The 24,542-nt window shown below is 50.3% G+C and overlaps 2 protein-coding genes across 10 annotated transcripts; one reads left to right on the forward strand and one right to left on the reverse strand.

The window, feature by feature from the left end:
- The first annotated feature begins 6,786 nt into the window (after positions 1–6,786).
- On the forward strand, positions 6,787–14,681 carry LOC122374666. 3 transcript variants are annotated; one of them, XM_043353545.1, is made up of 12 exons: positions 6,787–7,133; positions 7,376–7,513; positions 7,646–7,877; positions 9,813–9,903; positions 10,215–10,359; positions 10,662–10,796; positions 10,961–11,095; positions 11,298–11,513; positions 11,753–11,872; positions 12,185–12,290; positions 12,541–12,696; positions 12,812–14,681. In XM_043353545.1, exons 1-12 carry the CDS (start codon positions 6,995–6,997, stop codon positions 13,755–13,757), a joined length of 2,559 nt encoding a protein of 852 aa, XP_043209480.1. In that variant the 5' UTR covers positions 6,787–6,994; the 3' UTR covers positions 13,758–14,681. The 3 variants fall into 3 exon arrangements, with proteins under 3 accessions (XP_043209480.1, XP_043209482.1, XP_043209481.1); XM_043353547.1 differs by having other exon boundaries at positions 6,808–7,129; XM_043353546.1 differs by having other exon boundaries at positions 6,825–7,057.
- LOC122374667 (asparagine--tRNA ligase, cytoplasmic-like) lies at positions 13,923–24,356 on the reverse strand. Of its 7 annotated transcripts, none has more exons than XM_043353549.1 (13): positions 24,091–24,356; positions 23,155–23,191; positions 21,330–21,478; positions 20,379–20,633; positions 18,478–18,739; positions 18,102–18,259; positions 17,543–17,686; positions 17,134–17,241; positions 16,755–16,924; positions 16,373–16,508; positions 15,113–15,358; positions 14,694–14,825; positions 13,923–14,193 (listed from the first exon to the last, which is right to left on the reverse strand). In XM_043353549.1, the coding sequence occupies exons 2-13, from the start codon at positions 23,183–23,185 to the stop codon at positions 14,062–14,064; spliced, it is 1,923 nt and encodes a 640-aa protein (XP_043209484.1). In that variant the 5' UTR covers positions 23,186–23,191; positions 24,091–24,356; the 3' UTR covers positions 13,923–14,061. The 7 variants fall into 7 exon arrangements, with proteins under 7 accessions (XP_043209484.1, XP_043209483.1, XP_043209485.1 ...); XM_043353548.1 differs by having other exon boundaries at positions 23,880–24,125; XM_043353550.1 differs by having other exon boundaries at positions 21,330–21,475; positions 23,880–24,124.
- Between the last annotated feature and the right edge of the window lie 186 nt (positions 24,357–24,542).

The raw sequence follows: 24,542 nt of genomic DNA on the forward strand, positions 1-24,542 counted from the left end.
AGAGAGAGAGAGAGAGAGAGAGAGAGAGAGATTTGTGTAGAAAAAGAGTGTGATGTGTGGGAAGGATTCCTCCTGGACTAGTCGTGTTTTTTATAAATGAATTGTTCCCCTAGATTTCAGCTTGTGTTACCAATAACAATTATTTTCCAGTAATGTGACTATAACCGTCATGAGGTGATCAATAGCCGCTGTTGACATGCGGCTTCGCGTTATTACTGCCGTTCTGTTGTTATTCCGAATCACCGCCGTTGATCTGTCGTTATCGCTCTCGATAGCCGGGCTGATCGGTCGTTATGTGCTCAGTTGCAGCCGTTATCTCACTCGATCAATCCGCGTCAATGACCGCCAACAGAACCCAACTAGCATACCATACAGGCGCCGGAGACCATCGAATGCCGCCAGCCAGCGCTCCAATTAATGAGAGCCATGCCGCCGTTCAAACTATAATCACAGAGCGGAGTGTAAGAGCATCTGCACAGGAACCTTGCCTAACAAGCTGAGGATGCGGTCGGAGTCACATTGGCTGCACGAACAGATAAATGGTAGCAATGCACAGTCTGTGTGCATGGCAACACACCTTAGGGAGTCTGTTGTGACTGCTAAGCACTGGCAGCTCTTAGCAGATATAGCTTAGCAAATATTCCGATATACATATCTGCCGGAATGATATGCATTACAAATGAAAAATTAAAAGCCAATGATCTCCGAACTCTGGGTGCTGACCGTACATAGGCTAAACATTACGTGTTTGACCGTCTATCGGGCGTAAAGCATAAGTGTTTGGCCGCTGCATGGCACCGCTAACGCGGGCTTGAGGCCCACCGGCATAGACGGGCTCATCGTCCCGGGGCATCGACGTTCAGGAGTGGTCCGTCATACGCACAGCCACACAGACCTTGTATATTGGTTCAGATGGCGGGTCATTAATTACACAGTGATGTGGGCAGTGTGAATTACGTCAATTTAAACGCCTAAGCTGAGGCTGTAAATCTTAACGTTTAAAATTAATCAAGTCGCCGATGAGAGCTTCACAAGATACGTTGTAGGGCACTGATTTTTAGTCCGGGTGGTCCAATGAGGTTGAATCACCAGAAGCAAAGTAAGCATGACATAACAATTTTGTGTAGCATACTTACTCATATCAGAGCATCTCACTGTTCACATGACGCCAACAGGTAGGGGAGAGTGGGGCACATTCGTGCATGGGGCACATTCGTTTTCAGCAGTTAATGGGAACACGAGTGACTGCACGAGCTCAAGGTAAATTATGGAAATATGTCTATCATTGCCGCCCTTCGTTCACCGTAGAAGACAACACTGTACCTGCTGTCATGCTTGATAAAAACGCAAATTTGTAATATTCGTGAGCTTTCCAAACTTTTCTCATATCATCCATTTTCGTGATCCTGACTCGGAAATGTGGTTCAGCTTTTCAAAATTGGGGGTGAAGAAGCCCACTGTATTCACGGAACTGCTGCAAACTTGTTTGTTGAAAAAGTGTCATTTTTTCAAAAAGAAATTTTGAAATATATTACTAATAACGTTGTGGGGCAGGTTCGTGTACGCACTGCCTGGGGGCACATTCGTGCATATTTTTTTTAGTTTTTGCGATTTATGACTTTATCTGTAGTAGGTTTCTCTAATGACGCTCGCCTGACTCAGTCTCGACTGCTTGCGACGTCGTGACGAGCAATTCACGCGAACTTGGCGAGGTCACGGAGGCCGGCAGTTGGCACATTCTTGTTGGCCAGCCCATTCTTTCTACATTTGTTGTGCAATGCATTCTTGTCGAAAGGAATCAAGTGAAATGACCCCCTGCCAATTTCCTTTGGTAAATTTCTGGTAATGCCCGGTAATTTCTCGAATTTTGCCGGGTGAACGGAAGTGCCCCATCTCTTGAACGAATGTGCCCCATAGGTGGGGCAGTTTCGTGCAAATGTTCAGAGTTAATAAAAGTCATTTTTTCTAATGGAAGCAATAATTTTATAGGATAACTTTTAAAGAGGAAAACTATCTGCAATAGTTCCTTTCCATACTACAATCAGCAATTTTGCCATTGCACTAACCAAAGAACAGATATATGGGTTTATCCATTTTTTGCACGAATGTGCCCCACTCTCCCCTATTCACTCTGTATACACCTGTGCACGCCAATGCATGCATTTTGACCCCATTCTGCGAATCATCGAGCCACGACGTTGATCAGCATTTCACCGGTCGACTTTCAGCGGTGATCTCGCAGCCCCGCGGAGGTCTGGAATGGCTCAGGGGCCCACACACTCGCTGTGGGCGCGTGCCTGGCTCCGTCAGTCGGCAACAGCGCTCATTATACAACGGGCCTGTGAAATATCGGTCCATTTGGCACGACCACCACGGCCTCCCAGGAGCACTCACCACACAGGGTGGCATATTTTTGCACAGATACTCATCGGCACAGTGCAAGCGTTCAATATGGGAGCTCGGTTGTGTAAGAGATCCATGCATGATATCTACCCTCTTTCCCTTCCGTTTCTTTCAACATCAACGATTGAAAAAAAAGACTTTTAACATCAACGATTGAAACAATAATTTCCTTCTGTGCATGTTGGTTGCTTATGAGTGGGTGACTCTGCTTTAATTCCTTATACCGGGTGGCCCAGAAAAAACGTTCCCAATTTTAAATCAATATTTCTCAGAAAGTGATAAAGATGCAACATTGAAACTTTCAATAGTCAATGCGACATATATTTTCAGTGAATGGTATGATTTTTATGTTATTCGGTCAATTACTTTTTAAACGGTTCGTGTTTCTAGCATGCCATGTAAAAATCACTTTTTTGCTCTGTTGTTTACCAAAAATGTGAGTGAACGGGCCACTTCCATCTCGGCACCACGGCCTACAGCCATGACTGCTACTGGCAACTAGTCTCATTGGTGGTTCAGGCCTCAGGGTGACTGACATTCCCTCTAGCTTTTTTCCTTATTCGGTCGATTTACTTTTTGATCTTCTTGAAGGGAGGGCGATCAGCAGTAACCCATGCACCGTGCCACTCCTTCGCCTCGAAACGGGACTTGGGTTGAAACGAATGGCATCCATTAACACAACTTTGGCTTGGTATTTGAATATTTGGCACATAAGTGTGACAAAAATATATGAAATAGCAGCACACGTGCTGGTATCATTCAAGCCGTTCTATTTTTTTTTGTATTTTTTTCTAACAGGGTACGTCTAAGCCAATCATTACTTCCGTTCAACAACGGCAAAAAAAGCAAAAACGTCTTACTTGATTCAACATAAGATTGCTGGCTTTAAAATGATGGTACAGTGTTATAATTTGGCATACCAATGCGCAAAGAAGTGACGCAAACTGGATGAAAATTCTAGCTCGTTATTTGCACTCGAATTTGAGATATAGGCCTCCAAAGTTCGGAACGTTTTTTTTTGGGCCACCCGGTATACTTGTCTGCCTTCAATTTTAAAATTAGCGTTATACTCACGGGTATGAGAGTACGACCTAGGATAAGACGATGCTATCAACTGCTTCTGGCAAAAATTGCAATTGCAATGATTTCGTCTCTAAATTTTTCCGCAGCCGATCTAAATTAAGACGCGTCAATGCACCCACGTCCCAGAGCCGGTTTTATATCGCTAATGTAAAGGCAGCAGCGTGACATGGTTTCGTCTTTTTGCCAATCGCACATAATGAAGACGACAATCTAGTTACCTTTGAGGCATGGCTAGTCATCGCCAGCACTGATCATTGGTGCCATTGATGGGAATATGACCTGTGACATTTTCTTTCAGCTTAACTGTTTGAAAATCTTTGTGCCACTCTTACCGTACCACTTGTTTTTAGTGACGGGAAGAGGTAAACAATGTGATGTGAAAATTCGTTGATATGATTTTCGGTTTTAAATGGTCAAACGGGAGCTTTCCTGCACATTGTATTCCTCCTGTATGCCTTCCGTCTAGTATTTTAGCTGTCGAACTGGAAGGTGCAGAAGTTACTGTCATGACGTATAAGTTGTCATGATTATGAAAATGCAGTACGTGTTCGTTTGAATTGCATGCACTTTATTTATTTGACATATCATATGAGCCACTCGTGGGCCAGCACTAAACACGTATAAACAGCAATACCTTTATTAGGCACAGGTCTCCATCAGGGCCATCATTCCAGTTACCATGGCACTGCTGAATGTCGGTATGCTATTGCAGTACCCAACCATATCTCCATAATCTTCGCACCAGAACAATAGCCCATTTAACCGGCGGTGATCCCCGTGAATCGATACTTGTTAATAGAAACACAAACACAATGTCCCTTGTCATCATTCATCGCCCAAACCATGAATGGCTTGGGTTAGGCTGCAGCGTACCCAAAGAAAGCAAAGACTAGCTTGAGGAGATGAAGATGAGAAGCAAGACAAGTCCTACACAATGAGCCAGCTGAACTTCAGGTCGTCTCTCAACAATCAGGGGCCACGCGACAGCCGGCCAATCTAGCGACATCAGATCAGAATTGCTCTCCTTGAATACTATCCTGTGTGCGCAGCGAGCCTCATGAACTGACAGTCTCCCTTGCACTCGAATAAGTGTCCAGTGGCATACAGTGGCCAGCAGAGGTCATCAGCTCAGCTGAACTGCGATGACCGTCAAACGCTCGGCTTCTGTTTACGACGGTGTCTGACACCACGGTTAGCGTTCGTGTAGTCAGATGTAAATCTAGTCAGGACGTCAATGGGTTGACGGGACGGGCGGTCTGGGCGGTCTAATAGTGGCGGTACGGTACGGCTTCCTGACAGACCAGATCGACAGACCCGGTAGGACCCGGGATGGTGGGTAGATAGGGACGGGAAGGGTGATGTCTGATAACCGCTGAATGCCGCTGAACATGTGCCAGCTGGTGACATTTAGGCCGATTAATTGGTGGTTTAATTAGTAAATGACTTCAATTAATCAATTATTGGGTCAATTACAGTGTGGTTCAGCGCGGGTTGGTAGTTGCTACTTTTTAGTTGATACAGGCCGGCACAGCGTAAACGCAAATTATGTCTTATTTTACTACTCGGCGCCAATTACAATTACAATTTACGATGCAGCACAACATGGCACAGGAGTACGAGTACGGCCACAGGCGCCACAGCGTATCAGCCGAAATACGGTAGCATGTCGTGCCGCTACTCGTCGCCAAGAGTGTCACCATGTTAGTAGCATGCACAGACGATCTTATCTGCATGCTGGAGTTTCAGCTGGGTGAAATAGCAGCCAGGTGCCATACGAGTCACGCAGATTGATCGAGCAAGATGTCTGCGTATGTGGTAACTGTGGCAATCAACTGTTTTGCATTCAATGCAGCTACCATAAATGAGCGATTGTACAGAGGTACCGCTTGCGCTTGTTTCTCTCCTCTCCAGAGTTCCCATTCATCGCCTAGATGGGCTGGCGTGACCGATCGGTGCTGGCCACCGGGCCCGTCCCACGGACTCCCGAGACCGGTATGGCTCGGCCCGGCAGCGGAGGAGAGCCGAGGGCAGTCCGAACACCCGTGAGAACCAGCCGCTGAACCGTCCGCTATCGGCCGGACCGGTGAGCGCCGTCCGTGCAGCCGACGGTCACGGAGAGGCGCCTGTGACCCCCGACCCGGCCGCAACCGCCGCGACCCCGACCCCTGCCCCTGCAGACAGTAGAGGCCAGGCTGGGCAGCAGCTCCGCCGACCGCCGTCCAGGATGAGTGAGTCGGGGTGCTTACTTCCCATCAAATACGAAACTGATTGAAGTGAACAGTGATCACCGCTTAGTTTTCAAATGAGCCTGTTGGTGTATGAAAACTGAAAATGGCAGTACATTGACATACACTCTCGTTTGCTTTCCTCCGTTTCATCAGCAGTAGGAAGAATAAATAACAAGTCTCTGATCTAAATTAATTCCAAAGATTCAATTTGAATGAATGGACCAGCTTCTTCGGGCCGCTAGACCCTGACAAAGCTTCGCCGCAAGGTCCAGCTGTCACTCACCGTCCTCAAATACCGCACCCACGGTCCTAACCAGCGGCCTTCCGAGCGGCCGGACACGCGTCTCCCGCTAATAACGTGCTCCCCTGTCGGAAGGGAGGGGCGCGCGGGCCAGGTGCTGCCGTCGGGTCGGGAGGGGCCGGGGAGGGGGCCCCGGCAGGGGAGAGGTCAGCAGGTGGATTACCGTGGGAAGGCCCGCGGCGCCGCCTTAATAGATGAGTGGACACGACCGGCCTATGGAGGAATGCAGGACGGGTGATGTTGGTGCTGCACCGCACCGCCCGCCTGCATCTGTCGAGAGCCGCGGAATGCTGTCAGCAAGCTGTTTTTAAATGTCGGTCACCTGCCGGGTTATGTATACGGATAGCATCGGCCGGAAATGAGCTCTGTGGTATGTAGAATGTAGATGTGCGGTAGAGAATCCAAACACCCAACTGTTGATGTGATCACCGAGCGACTTTGCTTACTTTGAGGTATTTCAACGAATACTTTTGCTTTTAATTTTTACGTACATACTTTGTTTTACTGCAAATTTAAAGAATGCAAGTAAGCGATCGCTCTGTACCACGATATAACGTTCATTTAACACAATCATCGTCCTGACCAGCATGAGGCATTAGCCTAACGTTAAGATAACATATAACATAATATATTTGACATTGCGAATAGCAAGTCGCAGGAAATCAAGGGCCTGAAACGACATAACGGCCGACATTTTAGCTGCAGTGTGGCTGCAGTGCATCGCCTTGAGTGCATCAACTGCAACATTCGGCACGTGCAAGGTGAAAATTCGAGTTGGAGGCGTTGAAAATTGCATACAATGCCTTGCATACAATAGTTTCCAAGTTTGTCGAACGATTTATTCGAACGAATTTCGACATGTAAATTGATAAAAAAAAAAAATTAGAGCTGCGGTAATCTAACGTTCAAACGGAGTCAGACTATTGTGTCTTACGAAGCTCAATTTTATCTCGATTGGTGATTTGTGCTCGCCGCGACCATGGCGTTTTCGTCGTCGACCATCGAGGTGCCGCTGGCGGTGCAGCGGGCTCGGGAGAATCAGGTGCGTCGGTATGCCGCCTACCTGCAGCGCAGCCTGGACGGAGGCGAGCCCGACGACAACGAAGAAGAGGAGGCAGGTGACTGATAACTTCATCGACAGAGCGAGCGCTCGCTGGTTAAATGGCTCGGTATAAGATAAGAACAGTTTCTTTAGACCGAATGCTTACATAGTTTTAAATTGATCTTATTTGCAAGTGTTTCACAGCCTAGTCTTCGTTTTACCTTTTAACGATCTCAATTTATAGTCTTTTTCAAATAATTATTTTATTCTATGACTATGTATGTGGACACCGTGCCAACGCTCCCCATCCGTCGGCAGAGGTGGACACGTGCTGGTCGTGGTGCGTCTGCATGGGCGCCCTGCTGGTCAACACCTTCCTGATCGGCATCCACCACGCCTACAGCGTCCTCTTCATTGCGTTCCGTCGCGAGTACGGACTCTCTTACGACACCGCATGTAAGTCATGTCACATTTACTAGGAAAGACCCACTCTCTGGACAAAACTTTAAAAACGTACGTCTACCTTTTTTAGCCTGTTGAGCTGTTTGCTTATATATTCCTTCACTGGGCTCCCGTTTCTGTCGGCAGCATGGCTGGGCTCGCTCTCGTACGGCTTTTCGTCGTTTCTGGGCCCGTTCTCTGGCCTGGTGTTCCACAAGATCGGCCACCGGGCCTGTGCCACGATCGGCACCTTTATCGCCGTGGCCGGCCTGCTGGGCTGCAGCTTCGCCCACAGCGTCACCGAGCTGGCCGTCAGCTACGTCTTCCTGTTCGGCCTCGGCTCCAGCCTGTCCTACACGCCGTCCGTGGTCGTCAGCAAGTGAGTGGGGCTTAGTGTGAGGAGGAAGGTATCCCTCAGCAGGTATGGGAGGGGTTTATGAGCGAGAGATAGACGCTGTAAAGGCCCGGCGTAGCATGAATATGTCGTGCAAATATGCAGCAAACATTTCAAATGCACGTAGCATTTATAAGGTGACCGTATAGTCCGAAGAGCGGAAATTCACGGGACTGACGATCGTTTATTGGAAGTTGGACGTTCCGAACGGTGCAATGGTTGAGCGAAGTAGACTGCGCTATACATTGACAGGACACTAGGCATGTCCGACGCACATGAGTGCATGCATCGGAGTTCCATGGGCTTTGTCACCCGGTTGAATGTCCGGTTGGTATTTCCGAACAGAGTTTGCGGTGACGTCACAATCGAGGTTCGGAACTCTCTGACAAATGAACTCCCTGACAAACGACCCGTATAGGACGTCAATCGCTAGCTGATGAAACGTGCAGCAATTAGCTCAGTCATTTTGTCCACATGTAAGCCCCCTTCAGACCAGTCTTCTCGCACCAGTACAACTGGTTCGGGGAGATGATAACATCTCAACCGGTGACTCATGCGGTTCAGACTACCCTAACGCTTGTCGGCGCCCACACGCGCACTGACACTCACACAGCGATCACGAACAAAGTGATTCAGTGCATGACTCCCTTCTGGTCATCCTGACTCAATGAGAGCTGTCGTTCCCGGTAGCTCTAAACTCCATCAGAACCTGCGCTCAACGACAATAAAATTCCGTGCACGGTTACTGCACGCTGGGAGTGACCGGCACGGTCTCAGCTGGTCTCGGCTCAATTTTGGGAGCTCTGCCGGCGCCGCCTAGTCATTGGCCGCCGGCAGCTCCGGAGTGACAATGACGCGACACACGGCGACACGGCGCTACACTCTCGGTGTCGTAAAACAACCGCTGTTGCACTGTTGCAGTCGAGAGAGACTCACGGGCTCGGCCAGTTTGCAGCCGCCGTGGCCGCTCAAATACGTCACAAAGCAGTCGAGGGAGGGACCCGGTCACACCGCTGATCAACGGGTGATATCATAGAGTTCCATGAACTCTGCAGAACAAATACTCTTCTGGTGCTTTTATCCAATAGACTAGGACCACATCCGAAGCCGACTGTTCTGAAAGGATTACGTTTGCTAGGAAATTCCAGGCTATGGACCGTAAGCTCACAGTCCTTACACTCTCAAAATACTTATTTTTGCAGGTCTTATTGCAGTTTCAGTAGTCGATTATAATGTGCATGTGAATTCATCCGTGATAATATGCCCTAGTAGATCGCTATAACGTCGTCTGGGGGTCGGATAGGCCTCCGACACACGGCAGCCGGACCGTGCGACATGCCATAATTCATAAACTGCGGCTCGGTTCGGCGTGTGGCCTGCCGGACCATTTGTTGTTTCAGCCGCCGTCCTTGGTCTATCTGCGAGCCGCAGTGTGCCGCCACCAGTACTGTGCGTGACAAACAGGACGGCTGAATTATTCCACTGACGCGCTCGCCCATAAATAGTGTGTTTAAAACAGTGTCCCAAATCCGGCTGTTTTCCAGGCGTCTACGATCCTGGTTTCCGCATTCGGTGCGCCCGGTCGATCGGAATAAGGTGCAAGCATCACTTAGCGACAAGCGAAAATGCTATCAACGATAAAAACGACACCCGTTCCTTGCATTTTGGTCATCAGCGTGAGATATGAACACATATGCACATACTGTTAGATACTAGGTTCGCACTCTTCATCTACGGAATCGTAAATGGGCATAAGCACAGACACCATTGATCACTTATCACGAGGTCAGTCTTAGCCCCTGCTCCCAGATCACCCCAGCTATTTGTGTCGACTCATGGTCGCTACATGTGTGCCTGTTTACCCTTTCTCGTATTTACGCTATCTCTAACAGCCGTTCCGTTTTCTCCTCTGACCGGCAGTCCCTACTTTGACCGCCACCTAGGTCTTGCCACCGGAATAGTGATGTCGGGCACCATGATAGGAGGCATGATACTGCCTCCCGTCGCACAGGTAAGCGTATGGGGCTTGGAAGGATCAAAAACGTTTAATGGTACAGAGAGATATCTGAAGGGAATTTGGCAGCTATATCTCTGGTAGCCAAATGATTATGTTGTGCATGACTGTGCAGCCAACCGAAAGTTGCTAATTGTTTGCATGTATTATTTGTCAAGTACTTTGCGCAAGCGGAACATTCGTCCATTGACAAATTCACCAAACTGTAAAATGGATAGATTGTCTAATGTCTGTCCACAGCTATAACTAGAGTCTCCCGATGCCCTATAGCCCCAGTACGTCGACTGTGCTGCCCCCTCTGCCGGCAGGTACTGCTGACATCTGTCGGATACCGGGCCACAATGCGAGTGCTGGCCGGAATCGGGTGTCTAGGCTTTGTCGGCGCCTCGACTTTCAGCGGCCGGGAGCGGCTCATACCGACCAACCAGACAGACCCTGGCCGGCCCCGAGACGGTGAGCACTGAGCAGGGGAGTGGAAGAGCGAGCCCATGGCAGACGGGATGACGGGTAAGTTCCGAGGAGGGGATGTATCAGATTACCGCACTGCGGATAGTGAGGGAGACCGATAGGTACTCGTATACCAAACAAATGGGAGTACTAAACGCCATGATTGCTGTCAAGCATCAGCCGCCTGACCAATGAGGTGTTCCCTGCAACACCCGCGTGACCTGCTATTCCACAGAGAGAAGTCCGAGATAGTAGATGAGGGCCCGATCCCCATCGACTCTGACCTGCCGCCCATTCTCCCTCGGCAGTGACGGTATACCTGCGTCAGGTGAGGAACACCCTCCGAGACCCCGTCTACTGCGTCTGGGTGTCGTGCATCATGCTGGTCCACCTCGGCTCCATGACGCCCATCATACATCTGGTGCAGCGAGGCCTGGACATCGGTGAGTGGCAACACAGAATGCTCAGTGATGGGAGAAACACGTCGTCTTCCTAGGACAAAGAGACGAACTGAGCCCTTTCCCCGTCTGTCTCCTTTTGCGGCCTGTGTCCTGCCAGTGACCTGTGTTCTTGCAGAGTCTCTGATCTTCTCCTCCGTTCCTGTTAGGTCTCAGTTTCGGAGAGGCCTCCTCGGCCGTATCTCTGATGTCGGTGGCCAGTGCCCTGGGCAGGATCGGCTTCGGTCGGGTCCTCGACCACCCGCGGGTCTCACAGAGGCTCATGGCACAACTCTCTATTTTCGGTGAGATGACGCTATCACCGGCACCAATGGTGATAAGAGGTCACAGTAGTACATACAAGAGCGCTGATCCTGAACATCGTTTAGTACCGTGTCAGATGGCAGGCATTGCGACAAGGGTCATCAGAGGGTAGCATTGGCCAGTTCTATCATCGGGACTATTGATGCCGGTCTGTCTCCCTTCTGACCACTGTCTCATTTCCAGTGATGGGCCTCTCGCTGATCCTCGTACCGGCCGTGGTGAACCTGCCACTGATGCTGGCGTTTGCGCTGGTGTACGGCGCTGCCGAGGGCCTCTACGTCGACCTGATGCCACTGACCACACTGCGACTGATGGGACCGCGAGGAACGGCCGAGATCGCCTGGACGCTGCTGGTCGGGATGGTATCCATTCCGTGGATCATTGGACCGTTCGTAGCCGGTACGTATACAAAAGTCACGTAGGAGTCACGGTAAAGTGAAGCGTCATTAACCCATCCTTGATGAATGCTGATGATGATGTTTATAATAGCCATCGGCGTCCATTGAGCCATCCAATTGCCAGTTATTCGTCCACTCACCCATGTCGCTATACGTCCCGTGTTTCTATTGTCAGCCGCTGAACTCATCCGTGGACCGTGACTAATTCCTCTGATCGGCATCGGACACTGGGTTTCACAGGTATTCTGCGAGAGACTGTGGGCTCCTATGACCTGGCGTTCATCCTCTGTGGAGCCGTCATCGTTGCCGCTGCCGGCATCCTGTTTGCGCTGCCGCTGGCTCTACGTCGCAGAGAGATGGGTGAGTGAGTGCGACTGTTGACTGGTCGGGACCGTGCGATACGGTTGTGATAATGTCTGGTGTGGATAGGATAAAACTGCAAGTGAGAATGGGACCTGACTCTGTACCTAACCGGCTTGGTCATCGCCTGTGTAAGCTAACTCAACTCTGCGCAGGGATGACGAGAGGCAGAAAGATCAAGATACCCACAGAACATCGGGATATAAATACGGCTGATATAGCTACAAAGCTCCAGGCAAACAGCCGTTCTTGCCCCATTGTCAGCTGCGTGGATGGACTGACAAGCCGTCCTCCCGTACCGTTCATTCGCAGCGGACGGTTCGCCCGAAGGAGCCGGAGACGCGCCTGCACAGCTGACCCAGGCCAGCTTCGGCGCGCCCATCTTCGGCTACATCAGCATCCAGGACATGCCGCCCAGGTGAGTGACGTAATCTGTGCCTCAGCGAGAAGCAATTGGCATCCGATCGTTGCCGAGATCCGTGTGAAAATTATTCCTTTCCTCTGCCCTGTCTTGTAAGGAAATCTTTTCTTCTGGCATTATTGTGCCGTTTCTTAGACGACGAGCACCACCGTCGATTTGCTTGCCCTTGATTGTTTGTGATCATGCTACAGACTGACGAAAAATAGAAGCAGCCTCTGAACACGCACATCTGTCTGTGCTATTGCAGCTATCGTCAGCAGATCCGTTTCCGTCCGGGGAAAACAACCCAGCTGCAGCAGGGCCTCGGCCCGGGCGGCCTGCAGAGTACTGCTCAGACCATCTCTAACCTGGAGATCCAACCTCTGAACGCCAGCAGTCGCGCACACAACCGATGGACCGCCAGGTAGGCTGCGGTGACCTCTAGAGGGCATGTGTTTGCAGTTGGGCTGTGATGGAACTGAAACTATCATGTGTCGTATGTCTGCACTGACGGGTGCGTGCCGCTTTCCATCCGACAGCCGATCTCAGGAGGTCGTCTCTCGTCCTCTGCCACTCGAGTACGACTCTCTGGCTGCGCTGCGGAGGAACATCCCCAGTCAGCGACCTGGCGCGGAGACCACGCCGCAGCCGGAGCCGGCAGCTCCGCCGGCCGCCGCCCCGTCCACCTCCAAGACACTGCCGCCGCCGCCGGCCGCGCTGCCGCCGCCCGTGGACCAGGTGCCGGCAGGGTATGAGGCGCTGCCCGTGGCCGGCTACCTGGTCTTGGAGCCGGGCTCGGACCAGGCGCGGTTCGTGGTGGTGGACAGCCGCGCCGGACAGACGCTCATGATGCGCACCTCTCTGACGCCCGGCCCGGCTGATGTAGAGGACGAGAGTGACGACCGACTGCGGCAGGTTCTGGAGACGATCGCTGAGGAGTCGCGCAGCAACATCGCCGTGGTGGACGGAGGCGAGGGCGCCAGCACGGCGCACGAGCGGTTCCGCCAGGTGCGCCGGGCCGTCACCGGCTGGCACGCCTACGCAGAGGCGGACGAGGCTGAGGTCACCAGTCTGACAGAGTCGCGGTCCGTGGAGGCTGCCACCGCCGGCTCAGTCACCGAGCAGGAGACGGCGCCGCCGCGGCCGGCTTCCCTCTCGTCAATGGACGTGCGACCCACGGCCGCGACAGCCGCCTCGCTGTCTGACGCCGAGCTGGAGACGCCCGAGCAGCGCTCCGTGTCGCCCTCGGATATCACCCTGTCGGGTGTGGCCGACTCGCAGGAGTGGCACGAGCCGCGGCCCGGCTCAGCCATGTCCGACCGCGCCCGCTCGGCCGACACGCGGCGCCGGCGCAGTCTCGGACTCAGTCTCAGTCTCAGTCGGGGAGGAGAGGCGCGGCCCGCCAGCAGCGACCACGGCAGCCTGGGGAGCGTGTCGAGCGCGGAGGAGGCCGACTCGTCCACCGGCGACCGGCCCTACTACTGAGCTGACACAGAGCAGGCGGAGAAACAAGGAACTTATCGGGGTATAGGTTACCAGGACCGAGAGGCAGGGTAGCTTATGACTTCACCCTTTAGAAAGCACCACGTGAGAGGAAGCTCGGAGAGTCAAAGGATAACCACCCTTAATCCCTTACCACCATTCAAAAACTTGATCATTTCATTCGAAATGTATTGCCTACCAGCTCCCGATGGGATGGATCACCGCAAAACATGGCCGTGGGGCGGTATAAATAAAGCTGATTTGGTCTGTGGGGCGGCCGAGCGCCGGACGGTACGGGGCGGTCCGATCAGGGTTTGCACCGGCCCGTGAAGCGCGGGTACAGACACACCTCTCGGATGTGGTAGCGGTTCAGCAGCCAGCAGAGCAGACGCTCCAGGCCCAGGCCGTACCCGCCGTGCGGTGTGGTGCCGTAGACACGCTGTAACCGACGGGGGAGCGGGTGTTAGATAATTCCGGACCAGCCGAATGTGAGGCGAGGGTGCGTACTGGCAAGGGGCAGCTACGGTGAGCCATTTTAGAAGGTCCGCGGATGAAAAGGGTAAAGGCTGGAACGATTTACAAGGTAGTCACGCTCAACTGACACTGCCCACACCTTAGGTTTTGGTGGGTAGAAAAGCCATACGACGTGACAAAAATATTATGCATCGAAGTGCAGGATTGCAGAAACGTTCATCTCACAAATATCAAAAGGCAATGCTACCGAGCATATCAGAACCGGTTCAAGCAAGATATATGCTTTACAATGACAGATAGAAGATATGAATAGATCATTCCTGTTTTGCACCCAGTGGCTACGACCGGAAAAAAACGACAACGATCAATGCCGACCGATTAAGTGCTGCCGATATAGGCAATTGTACCAAACCCATGGCTCGTTGAAATACAAATATAGACTGCGCCGTCTAACTGTCGTCTCACCTGGTCTTTGTACCAGTAGTAGGGCTCCGAGGGGATGCCCTGCTTTTTGAACGCCTCCTCCAGCTGGGCCAGGTCGTTCATGCGCATCGACCCGCCGACAATCTCACCGACGTTCGGCATCAAGACGTCCACCTGAGACAGGACAGGGGCGACGGGTCAGCCAGTCAACAACAGGCGGGTAAAAAAGACAATAGCTAAACTGACAATGGCACAGGAATCATCTGGTTTGCTGGGGCTTTGGGACGCGCCGACAGTGGAATTATTATGAGCCCAATAGAGGACTACAATGGAGATTGACACACATTTTAATACAAATGTAAAGGCTATTGAGATATCACAACACAAATTTTATGTTTCATCTATGAGACCGTTCACCCAAGATATCAGTATCGTCACCCTTCACACTTGAGCAGCCTTACCGACTCAGTGAGGCGCGGGTCCTCGGGACACTTGGCCATGTAGAACGCTTTGATCTCGTAGGGGAAGCGGCAGAGCATGATGGGCTCGTTGATCATGTCGGTCATCTTCCTCTCTGGCATCTCGGGGATGTCCTCGCCGAACTCGTAGAACGTGCCGTCCTCCTTGGTGATGTTGTTCTCCTTCAGGAACTTGATGGCGTCCGCGTAATCCATCCGGCGGAACGGACGCTTCGGCGGCTTGAAGTCCTGGAGGCGCAAAAAAGAGGTGTCATGAGTAATCCGTAACCTGCAGCTGCTGCTGACATGTAGGCAAATATATAATAAGACATATATATAACGCCAGTAAAACGCCTTTTGGGCGAAGAACGAGCGAGCGAGATAGTGAGCCCTGCACGTGCAGAAGGGTGAGAGGGGACTTCCAACGGGCTTGTGCAAAGCACCCTTCTAACCGGTCGCTAGCGGTGTACCAAATTTGAACGCAATCGGCCCAGCCGTTCCTGAGATCTGAAAGCGGCATTCTGCACATGCGCACGTGCAAACGGGGTCCAAAATGACTTTTGCACGGCACCCTACTAACCGTTCCCCAACCGTGTACCAAATTTGAGCGCAATCGGCCCAGCCGTTCTCGAGATCTGGAAACGCCCCCTGCACGTGCGCACGTGCAATAGCACCCTAACAGCAACACGTGGGAATGCATTGCCTGATGGGTGCACCTGTATGCCAAGTTTCAGCGAAATCGCCCCAGAATTACCGAGTTACTGAAATGGGAACAAATTTGGCACCTCTTATTGTTGTATTTTGCACGTGCAGTGGGGGTCACTCAAATAGATGAAGAGTATCCGACCTTTGGTAGAAGGGATGCAGCTACCCTATAACAATGACAGCAAGACAATCGCTCAAGCCGCTGCTGAGATATGGGCCTCTCAAAATCATTACTTTTGCAAAACTGCTTGAACACCCTTGACTTTTCACGTGGCACGTGCCACGGCGGTCACTGAGATGTATCAAAAAATAGTCAATTACGGGGTAGAAAGGATGGGGCTACCCAGCAAAAAAGACCGCAGGCCATTCGGTCCAGCGGCTGCTGAGATATAAGCCTCTCAAAAGCGTTACAGGCCGGGCCGGGCCGGGCCGGGGCGCTCATACTGAGATTTTTCCGTTATATTGAAAAGACTTCGCTTCGCTCGCTGCGCTCGCTCGCTCGTAATAAGACACTCCCAAGGTACCTCCCCCACAGGTAAAATGAGGCAGGATACTGACCGGGTTCAGTTCGTAGACGATGTCGGCGAAGGGCGACTTGAGCACGCGGTCCACCACGTCACAGATGAGGTCCTCCAGCCGGTCCAGCAGGTCGTCAAACGTGATGAACGGACACTCGCCCTCGATGTGGGTGTACCTGATGATCGGAAAATTGGCGGAGTTGGTGATCAATCAGAGATTGAAGAGCTCAGTTCGATCTTGAGCATATCACACAACGAAGTATAGTTCGCAAAACCAAAGGTGAATGGCGCATGCCTGAATGAAACAATCGTACTTAATTTACTTTGCAGCTATAACAGCGTTCAATGCTCGTTTTAAAAACACATTCTTCCGGCTATATACCGCATACCTCCAGAATAAAACCCCCACGCGATGCACTCACTCGGCTAGATGACGGCGCGTTCTGCTCTGCTCGGCACGGTAACTCTGTGCCACGCAGAAGACGTCTCCCAGCGCCGGAATGGCCGTCTCCAGGTACAGTTGACTGCTCTGAGTCAGGTAAGCTTCCTCGCCGAAATAGTTGAACTTGAACAGCGTTGAGCCACCCTCAACCTGACCGCGAAAAAGGCGACACGTCAGCCACAACCCACGGACAACGTGATTATAGACGGCGAATGAGCATCTCGTGAAAGGTCACCTCACTGTTTTGTACGACCGAACAATGTATGACCTTTCGTCTTTCGACTGAACAAGGTAACCCTCGTTGAGATAAATCAAATCTGGAAAACTTAATACAGCAAAAGGGCTGACATTTTGATTACCTGGGTTTGGACGAGCGTGGGCGGCGTCACCTCGAAGTACCCACGGCTGAAGTAGTGCTCACGGAAGGCCTGTGTCAGCACTGAACGCATCTTTAACACCTTGGAGGTCTATGGAAAAGAAAAGAGATAGTTATGAATGTCACGTGACGAAAACTACAGGTCATATTACGGTTACAGATAAGCATAGCTGCAAAGATGAGCATACAGCAGCAGTTTTACACTAAAAATGTTTCGCATTTGAGATGCGTTTCTTATGTCTCTGCTACCGTCTTTGATTTCATCAGTGGTAGCTCTCCTTCTTCGATTGTTTCTCCCGAAATCATTAATCAACTCCGCCGCACTCCTTCTTTTCCCCAGTCACCAACGTCCTTACTCTCCAGTCTCCCTATTCCCCGCAGCCCCAACTAACGTTCTCCCCGCGGATCATGATGTGCCGGTTGTCGAGCTGCACGTCGGGGTTGGCCTCCTCGTTGAGTAGGGTGTCGGCTCCGCCGGCAGGCGCCAGGCCCACCAGCTCCCAGTAATCGACCTGCATCTCGTGGCCGCCCGGCGCCTGTTGGTGGGCACAAAGCGCGGCGTCGACATGGGTGTGTTTGGTAAACAACACAGATGATAGAAGTGCGTGAGAAAATGAACACTCGTTAATGATAGGGATGTTTTAATATCGAAATATCCAGCTAGTAAAAAAGATGGTTCAAAGCACATAACAAAGCAGAATGGTGTAGTGGAGAGGACGGAAAAGGAAGCAACGCATCCGACTACATGCTAAATGGCCAATTATCACACACTTGAAGCAGTCATTGAGTATTGACGTATTCCTAGAATAAAAAATCGCATTCCTAGAAATGTTTTCGTACCGCTGAGAAAACAAATCGCCTCTATTCAGCTCCAGCCCTCGCGGACCGATATTCTGAACCCCAGCCGACCGCCGATAACCGACAATCGCCCATCCCCGGGTGCCGCCGTACCGTTTTGCCCTCGGGCAGCGCCTTGACGGTGCCGTAGAGGCAGACAGACGACTCGGTCGAGAGCACCAGCGCCTCGTAGGTCTGACAGAGTTTGTCGGTAAGCACACACTGCAGGAAGCCCGTGCCGTCGCGCAGCACCACGAACATCATCGCCTTGCCTGGGGACACGACAGAGGGGTGGGTGGTGAGTTGGGGAGGCGGGAAGCTGAGGTCGCACATCTGCAGCATAAGGTATGTCGTGAAGCGATCCAGTCAAGGATCAAATTAACATCACTTCGAGCGTTCTGGTTTATTCTCAACTTCCTGATTTAAGTAAGAATCTCCCTTTCTTTGCTCCTTCTTGTACCTTATCCCTCCTTTTATAAGTTCCACTCACCCTGCCTCCTGAGCCGGTGCACCCAGCCGTAGACCTTGACTCGCGTGTCGCGGTGCCGCTCCGTCTCACTGATCTTCACACGCACCGCGCGCGGCCAGCTGGGGTCCTCGGCGATGGTCACCTTTCGCGCCTCCTCCAGGTTTTTGGCGCGCTTCTCCGCGTCCTCGGCCTCCTTTTTGGCGCGCTCCGCGGCTTTTCTCACCTCATGTTGCCATATCTTGTGCACCTTCTTCAACTGGGACTTGGCAACAGGTTCGAATTGCTGACGAACAGAAAAGGAATAAGTATCAAATGAGCGAGCAAGACATCTAACGACAAACCAAAATAATTTGAGTCTGAACAAAAACTCCTCTGAATTGATATTGAAGTACGGCATTGCTCTGAGGTTAGGAGTACACGATCAGCAACGAAGAGCAACTAATGGAGAAATTAGTTACGTCTTAGCAAGCTACAATGTGATGGTGTTAGTGGGCGGTCCAGCAAGCTAGAATTTCATGAGTGCAGTGTGAACAAAAATTCTGAAGTTGATTCAGTGAAGATGCAAAAATAATTGAAATTTGACACTTTCAAACGTAGCACATGCACGACGGCCCACGAAGCTACAGTTTACCGCACAATAGATGAATTACCAGGCGCTGTTATGTTGGTTGCGATTCATCGCAAAACACCGAATAGTTTCTGCGGTCGGTGAGCAAAAGCAATTATGGCGAAACCGCAAACTCTAGGAAATAAATCAAATCACAGCCGAACTACAACCAGATCATTGATTATTTTGTGATTGATTGGTTATATACCTCACTATGCCAGAGGAAAACGGGATGTGTTTGAAATCATGCTCGCCCAGCAGGTGTGCAAATCATGACGGACATTCGAACCCCTGGAAGATTGAGCCAGGGCAAAATTCGCAGTGCTGTTGCACAAGAAATCGACCCAGCCATTGTCCAGCCCGGTGCATGAAGTGTGAAATGATTATGGCAGGTAGTAATACCAGCCGAACCGTGCCTGGGTCTGTGTAAACGGCTGCCTATCCGGTTCAGAATCTATAAGTCAAATCGGAAGCTCCATTGTGCGAAACGAGCCGCGACACATGGATTTACCCCAGGGAGTGGTGCGGAGGTCTCAGCTCTCCGCCACCGTGCCACAGACTGCAGTGTGTGGGCCTCTCTTGAGCATCACATCCTCTATGCATATTTTCAGCTGCAATTACTAGCTCGTTGCCAGCTCAACAATACCGAAGCCAAACGTATTTAGCGCCAGTGAATCTCTACTCGAAATGATAATCTTCATTACGAAACAGATGACGGATAACAACCCGCTCGGTCCGATAAGCTTGATGAGCATGGTCTGGGGATGCTGCTAGACGTATGACAAAACCAGTACTAAGCTAAACAAATCAACTAAAAAGCGCAGGTCTTCTCGTTAAGACACTTTTGGCTGTCATGAGCAGTTGAAACAAAACAGATGTAAACAAACGGAACGAATGTGACAGGTTTACGAACTAAACGCTCCATAGTCTACTCCAGCTCATTTAATGCTCGAAAGAGATAATGCCACAACACGCATTCGATCATGCAACTACGATAATGCATTGATGACGATTGACGACTTTGAGACATTTTGCAGCGTCCAAAAGCGTCATGTTATAAATCAAGAATCATTTAGGAGGGGGCACCGGGGGCCGCTCCGCTCTCGCTGTGATACACAATAATGGTCAGCGAATGAATTCCACTAGCATCCATATAATTGCGGAGCTCATGCAAGGTGCAGCTGTCAAAAGCATACCGTCGCCCAGGCCATAAGCTATATGCTTCTACCATCATCGGTGCAGCGAGGTTAGCAATGCGGCACCACAGCAACCAAATGGACATGTGTGCCAGTGCGCGGGACCGGGACGGGCCCACCTGTCCCAGGAGTCGGTCCAGACCCAGACGGGGGAGCACCGTCTCATCACCGGCCGGCCAGCCGGAGGACTCCTCCGACAGACAGCGCACGTGACGCCACCAGCGCGCCACGTGCGTCCGCTCCGGCGGCGGCTCGGCCAGGCGGGCGAGCACGCGCAGGTCGAGTCGACTGGGCGAGTGGCCGCCGATATAGGAGAACTGGGCCAGGTGCGGCTCGAGCGCCGTCGACAGACAGGGAGAGGCGCCGCCTGAGGCCTGCAGGCAGCCCGGGGCGATAAATGGCCCAGCCGTAACAGGTGTAACAATGTGTCGTGTAACCGCCTGAGGCCTGCTGGCAGCCCGGGGCGAGAAATGACCCGTCGTAACAGGTGGAATTGGTTTGTGCAGTTTATTTTGGATGAACTACGCAAATGACAATTTGGTGAGGTAATGTGGTGTCATATATATAACACGACTAAGTATTTCAGGTATAATCAACATAAAACAGCTCTCTTTCCATGCGAGGTCACGCGACAGTCGAAGGGGCTCACAAAAACCTTGGAAGGCCTAGTGCTGGTATGAGCTGACCTCAGTCTTGTCTAAGAGGGCCCAGCAGGCCTTAATACTCAGTGTGGACTGTGGGCCCACATTGGCCTGACTCCTACGACTACCACGGCCGACACATTCTCCATCTATGGTCCCATTCGTTCTAAAGGAGCTGTTGATTTTTTATATCGTAACCAATGTGTCGTGTAACACGACTGGTAGAAAACCAATGAGTAGTTTGACTGCTTAGCTAAAACATGACTTCAGGCCTAGCAATAACGACTTCAACTCCGGAGTCGGAGTCGGTACGAGTTCGGCGTCTCCGGCCAGAACTGTCGACTCCGACCGACTCCGACTCCGCACGCCTACAGCTTTGCCCAACAAGTCAATATGCTGTTTCAACATTCACCCAGACATTCATCCTACCTTGCCCTCCTCTTTGGCATCCACAAGGATAGTGGGCAGCGGCTCCTTGCCAGCATGGTGCATTGCACGCAGCACAGTCTTGAAAGGCGCCTCCGCCGTGCCCTTGCCAGTCTCATCTGACCCATTCTTCTCCGAGGTGTAGATCTCTGCTGTGGAAATAGACACAACACATCAGAGTAGCAGAATAGTGAAATATCAAAGTTCAATGAAACAAACTATGGTTTCTTTTCTAGCAGTGCCAGTGCTTGACTTGAAATATCACTCCCTCCTCTTAGGAATTCCTCTCTCTCTCTCTCTCTCTCTCTCTCTCTCTCTCTCTCTCTCTCTCTCTCTCTCTCTCTCTCTCTCTCCGCTCTCCGCTCTCCGCTCTCCGCTCTCCGCTCTCCGCTCTCCGCTCTCCGCTCTCCGCTCTCCGCTCTCCGCTCTCCGCTCTCCGCTCTCCGCTCTCCGCTCTCCGCTCTCCGCTCTCCGCTCTCCGCTCTCCGCTCTCCGCTCTCCGCTCTCCGCTCTCCGCTCTCCGCTCTCCGCTCTCCGCTCTCCGCTCTCCGCTCTCCGCTCTCCGCTCTCCGCTCTCTCTCTCTCTCTCTCTCTCTCTCTCTCTCTCTCTCTCTCTCTCTCTCTCTCTCTCTCTCTCTCTCTCTCTCTCTCTCTCTCTCTCTCTCTCTCTCTCTCTCTCTCTCTCTCTCTTTCTCTGTTTGCTTTCTTGCTCTTGAATAATAAATGGACAGGAGCTCCATGCACTTACTGGTGACCAATTAAGAGCAATTCTATGCTGATATTTTATAAATTTAGTACAAACCTTGTAAATGGAGGAATTCACAGACAAAGCCCCGCTAAACAAAACTTGTTGCGTTGGCCCTGCCCTCTACCCTCCGGTCAAGTAATTCCTACTTTACAGCAGAATTTAGTGTCCGAAGTTTAACTATGCACATAGCCATGTATGGTTAGTCACCCTCACTGATTTGGCTGGCTTCAACCTGCCACAAACCTCAACCATGCCCAACCATGCCAGTCAGGGAGCTCATAAGCATCAGGCGTTCATTGCACCTTGAACCTCAGACTCTTGTATTTGTCACCAGGACGTGTACTCTCACTACATGCTCAATGTTCTAATGAATGAGACTTGGGACTGACATTTAAGCTCTTTTGGTTGCAAACTTTTCTACAATAGTTCCAGACTTTATTTCACCAACAACTCAGAGCAAGGTGACAAAATGCAATCAAAATAAGGAGAGAATAGAGGAAAATGCAAAGTAGGAGAATCAATCTGCTAGCTCATTCAGCTAGCTCATTCCCCCTCCAAGGAAATAGTTCACTTTTAACATGGGATTTTGAACTGGAATAGCAGTTTCGTAGCTTGAGCTGAGACTAGCACAAATCAGGAGCTTTTACGGCTCAACGATCAACCTAGACGAAGATATTCCATTTCTCGTTCCGAAAAGAGTGCCTTGCAGAGGAATGTGTGCCTTGCACTTGCCTTGCAAGGAATGCAGCCACGTCATCGTCAGCCAATCAGCATGCTGCTTACAGCTAATGCAGCATGCGTAGGTTTGAACTACGCAATATGATTGGTCAACGCGTAATAAGCTTCCGCGTCAAACATTATTTTACATAGAATATAGTTCATCCTATATTAAAATATAGAAAATAATTGTTTTTACAAAAAGGTTTTATTTTATTTTCTGATCATTTTGAGCATAAAAAATCGTAAATCCATAGCAAAATACTAATTTCAGGAAAGTGAACTGTTTCCTTTAAGGCTCATAGTTCCAACCAATGACTGACAAATCCAATTCTTGTGAGCTGATTTCATGTATCTACTTACCAATGTTCATATCACCCATTGCTTTCTCCATGGTTACCTGAAAAGTTTATAAGTTAAGGTCAACTGGAGCTCATATCAATCATCAATATGGAAAGTTAAAACTATCAAGTGTTGTAATGGAAAAGCATTCTTGCTTCACTTGCTTTCCATCCATTCTCGTTGCTATTTGTCATCAAACTTTGAATGTTAATAGCAGAGATAGATAGATATTAGAGATGTGCATGGGCCATGAGCTTAAATGGTTACAAATGTTAAAATTTCACACAAATAAAATAAGATTCAAATTTTAGAGCATGTAGTGCTTAAAATTAAGTAAAAAAATTGGTTGTGCAGAATTTTGACATACAGGAGGGACAGAGTCTCTAGGACGTCCCATGTAGTGTCTATCCCTGCGTTCCATGTCTCAGTCTCGGACAACAAAGATTCTATGCTGTCCAGCCAATCACGTTCCATAACCGCAGCCGAGCCCCCGCTGACCTTGGACAAGATTGGCCGGACAACGTAGAATCTCCGTCATCCGAGAGACATCAAACGCGGGGTATATTTTTACAGTCTGGCAGTTTGGTAATGAGATGCTGCTGCTGAGGATTCAAATTGGCAGCTGGTAGCTTTTAAATGGGAAATCCAGCAGTAGAGCGCTAACAAAAGTGTACTGAACAACACTCCATTCTCAATCGCACATTTAACCTATAGCCTCAGACCTGAGAGGCTGCCCAGCTTCTTACCTTCTTGTTATACAAATTGAAATAGCAGACAAGTTGACCTCAGGAAGAATGGGACAGATGCAAATTGAAATGACTGGAGGATTTATCCTCAATCAATTAATCTCCTATCGCCTATGTACAAAGGCTAAAACAACTAATATGCACACTGGCTCCGAACGCGAAGTTGTTACGACCGAAGCCCCGCCCCGGCCAAACAAAAACTAAAGATTACCTGAGGAAACAAATGTTTTCATCATGCATACTTATGCACACGTCTTGCAATCCATGTAATATGTTCTACTCAATACTCGTCCAGCGAGCAAAAACGTACGTCATACATACATTTTTGTTAGAAAATATGTTGTGAAGCTCAAAACTGCAAATAATCATTTTTTACCGCCTATGGCTTTTATTCAAGTTCCCAGAAATGGGTTAATTTAAATATTTATGGTGGAAAAAGTTTATCAAATATTAGCTGACGTCACTTCACTGAAAGCCTTCGTCAGCTGTGGATGGAGAAAGAACAGGTTTTTCTTCAGGGGAAGTCCCAGAGAATTGTAACAAGAGCGCTTTGTTTGTAGCAGGTGAAAGAAGCTAGATTTATGGAAGATTAGCTAGTTTGTTTATCCAGAGATGCAAAAGTAAGCCTGTAGTCTTCTCAAATGAAATTTATACATTTACATC

Source organism: Amphibalanus amphitrite, unplaced genomic scaffold, assembly GCF_019059575.1.
Source record: "Amphibalanus amphitrite isolate SeventyFive unplaced genomic scaffold, NRLGWU_Aamphi_draft 001691F_arrow, whole genome shotgun sequence".
In the NCBI taxonomy this organism is placed as follows: domain Eukaryota; kingdom Metazoa; phylum Arthropoda; class Thecostraca; order Balanomorpha; family Balanidae; genus Amphibalanus; species Amphibalanus amphitrite.

Coding starts and splice junctions, on each gene's coding strand:
- LOC122374666 (XM_043353545.1), top strand. CDS start 6,995: ATGGCGTTTTCGTCGTCGACCATCGAGGTGCCGCTGGCGGTGCAGCGG. Junction 7,878..9,812: donor CCGTCCGTGGTCGTCAGCAA/GTGAGTGGGGCT, acceptor TCTGACCGGCAG/TCCCTACTTTGACCGCCACC. Junction 11,514..11,752: donor CATTGGACCGTTCGTAGCCG/GTACGTATACAA, acceptor TGGGTTTCACAG/GTATTCTGCGAGAGACTGTG.
- LOC122374667 (XM_043353549.1), bottom strand. CDS start 23,185: ATGGAGAAAGCAATGGGTGATATGAACATTG. Junction 20,634..21,329: donor ATGCCAAAGAGGAGGGCAAG/GTAGGATGAATG, acceptor GGCTGCCTGCAG/GCCTCAGGCGGCGCCTCTCC. Junction 18,740..20,378: donor TGGACCGACTCCTGGGACAG/GTGGGCCCGTCC, acceptor TCTGTTCGTCAG/CAATTCGAACCTGTTGCCAA.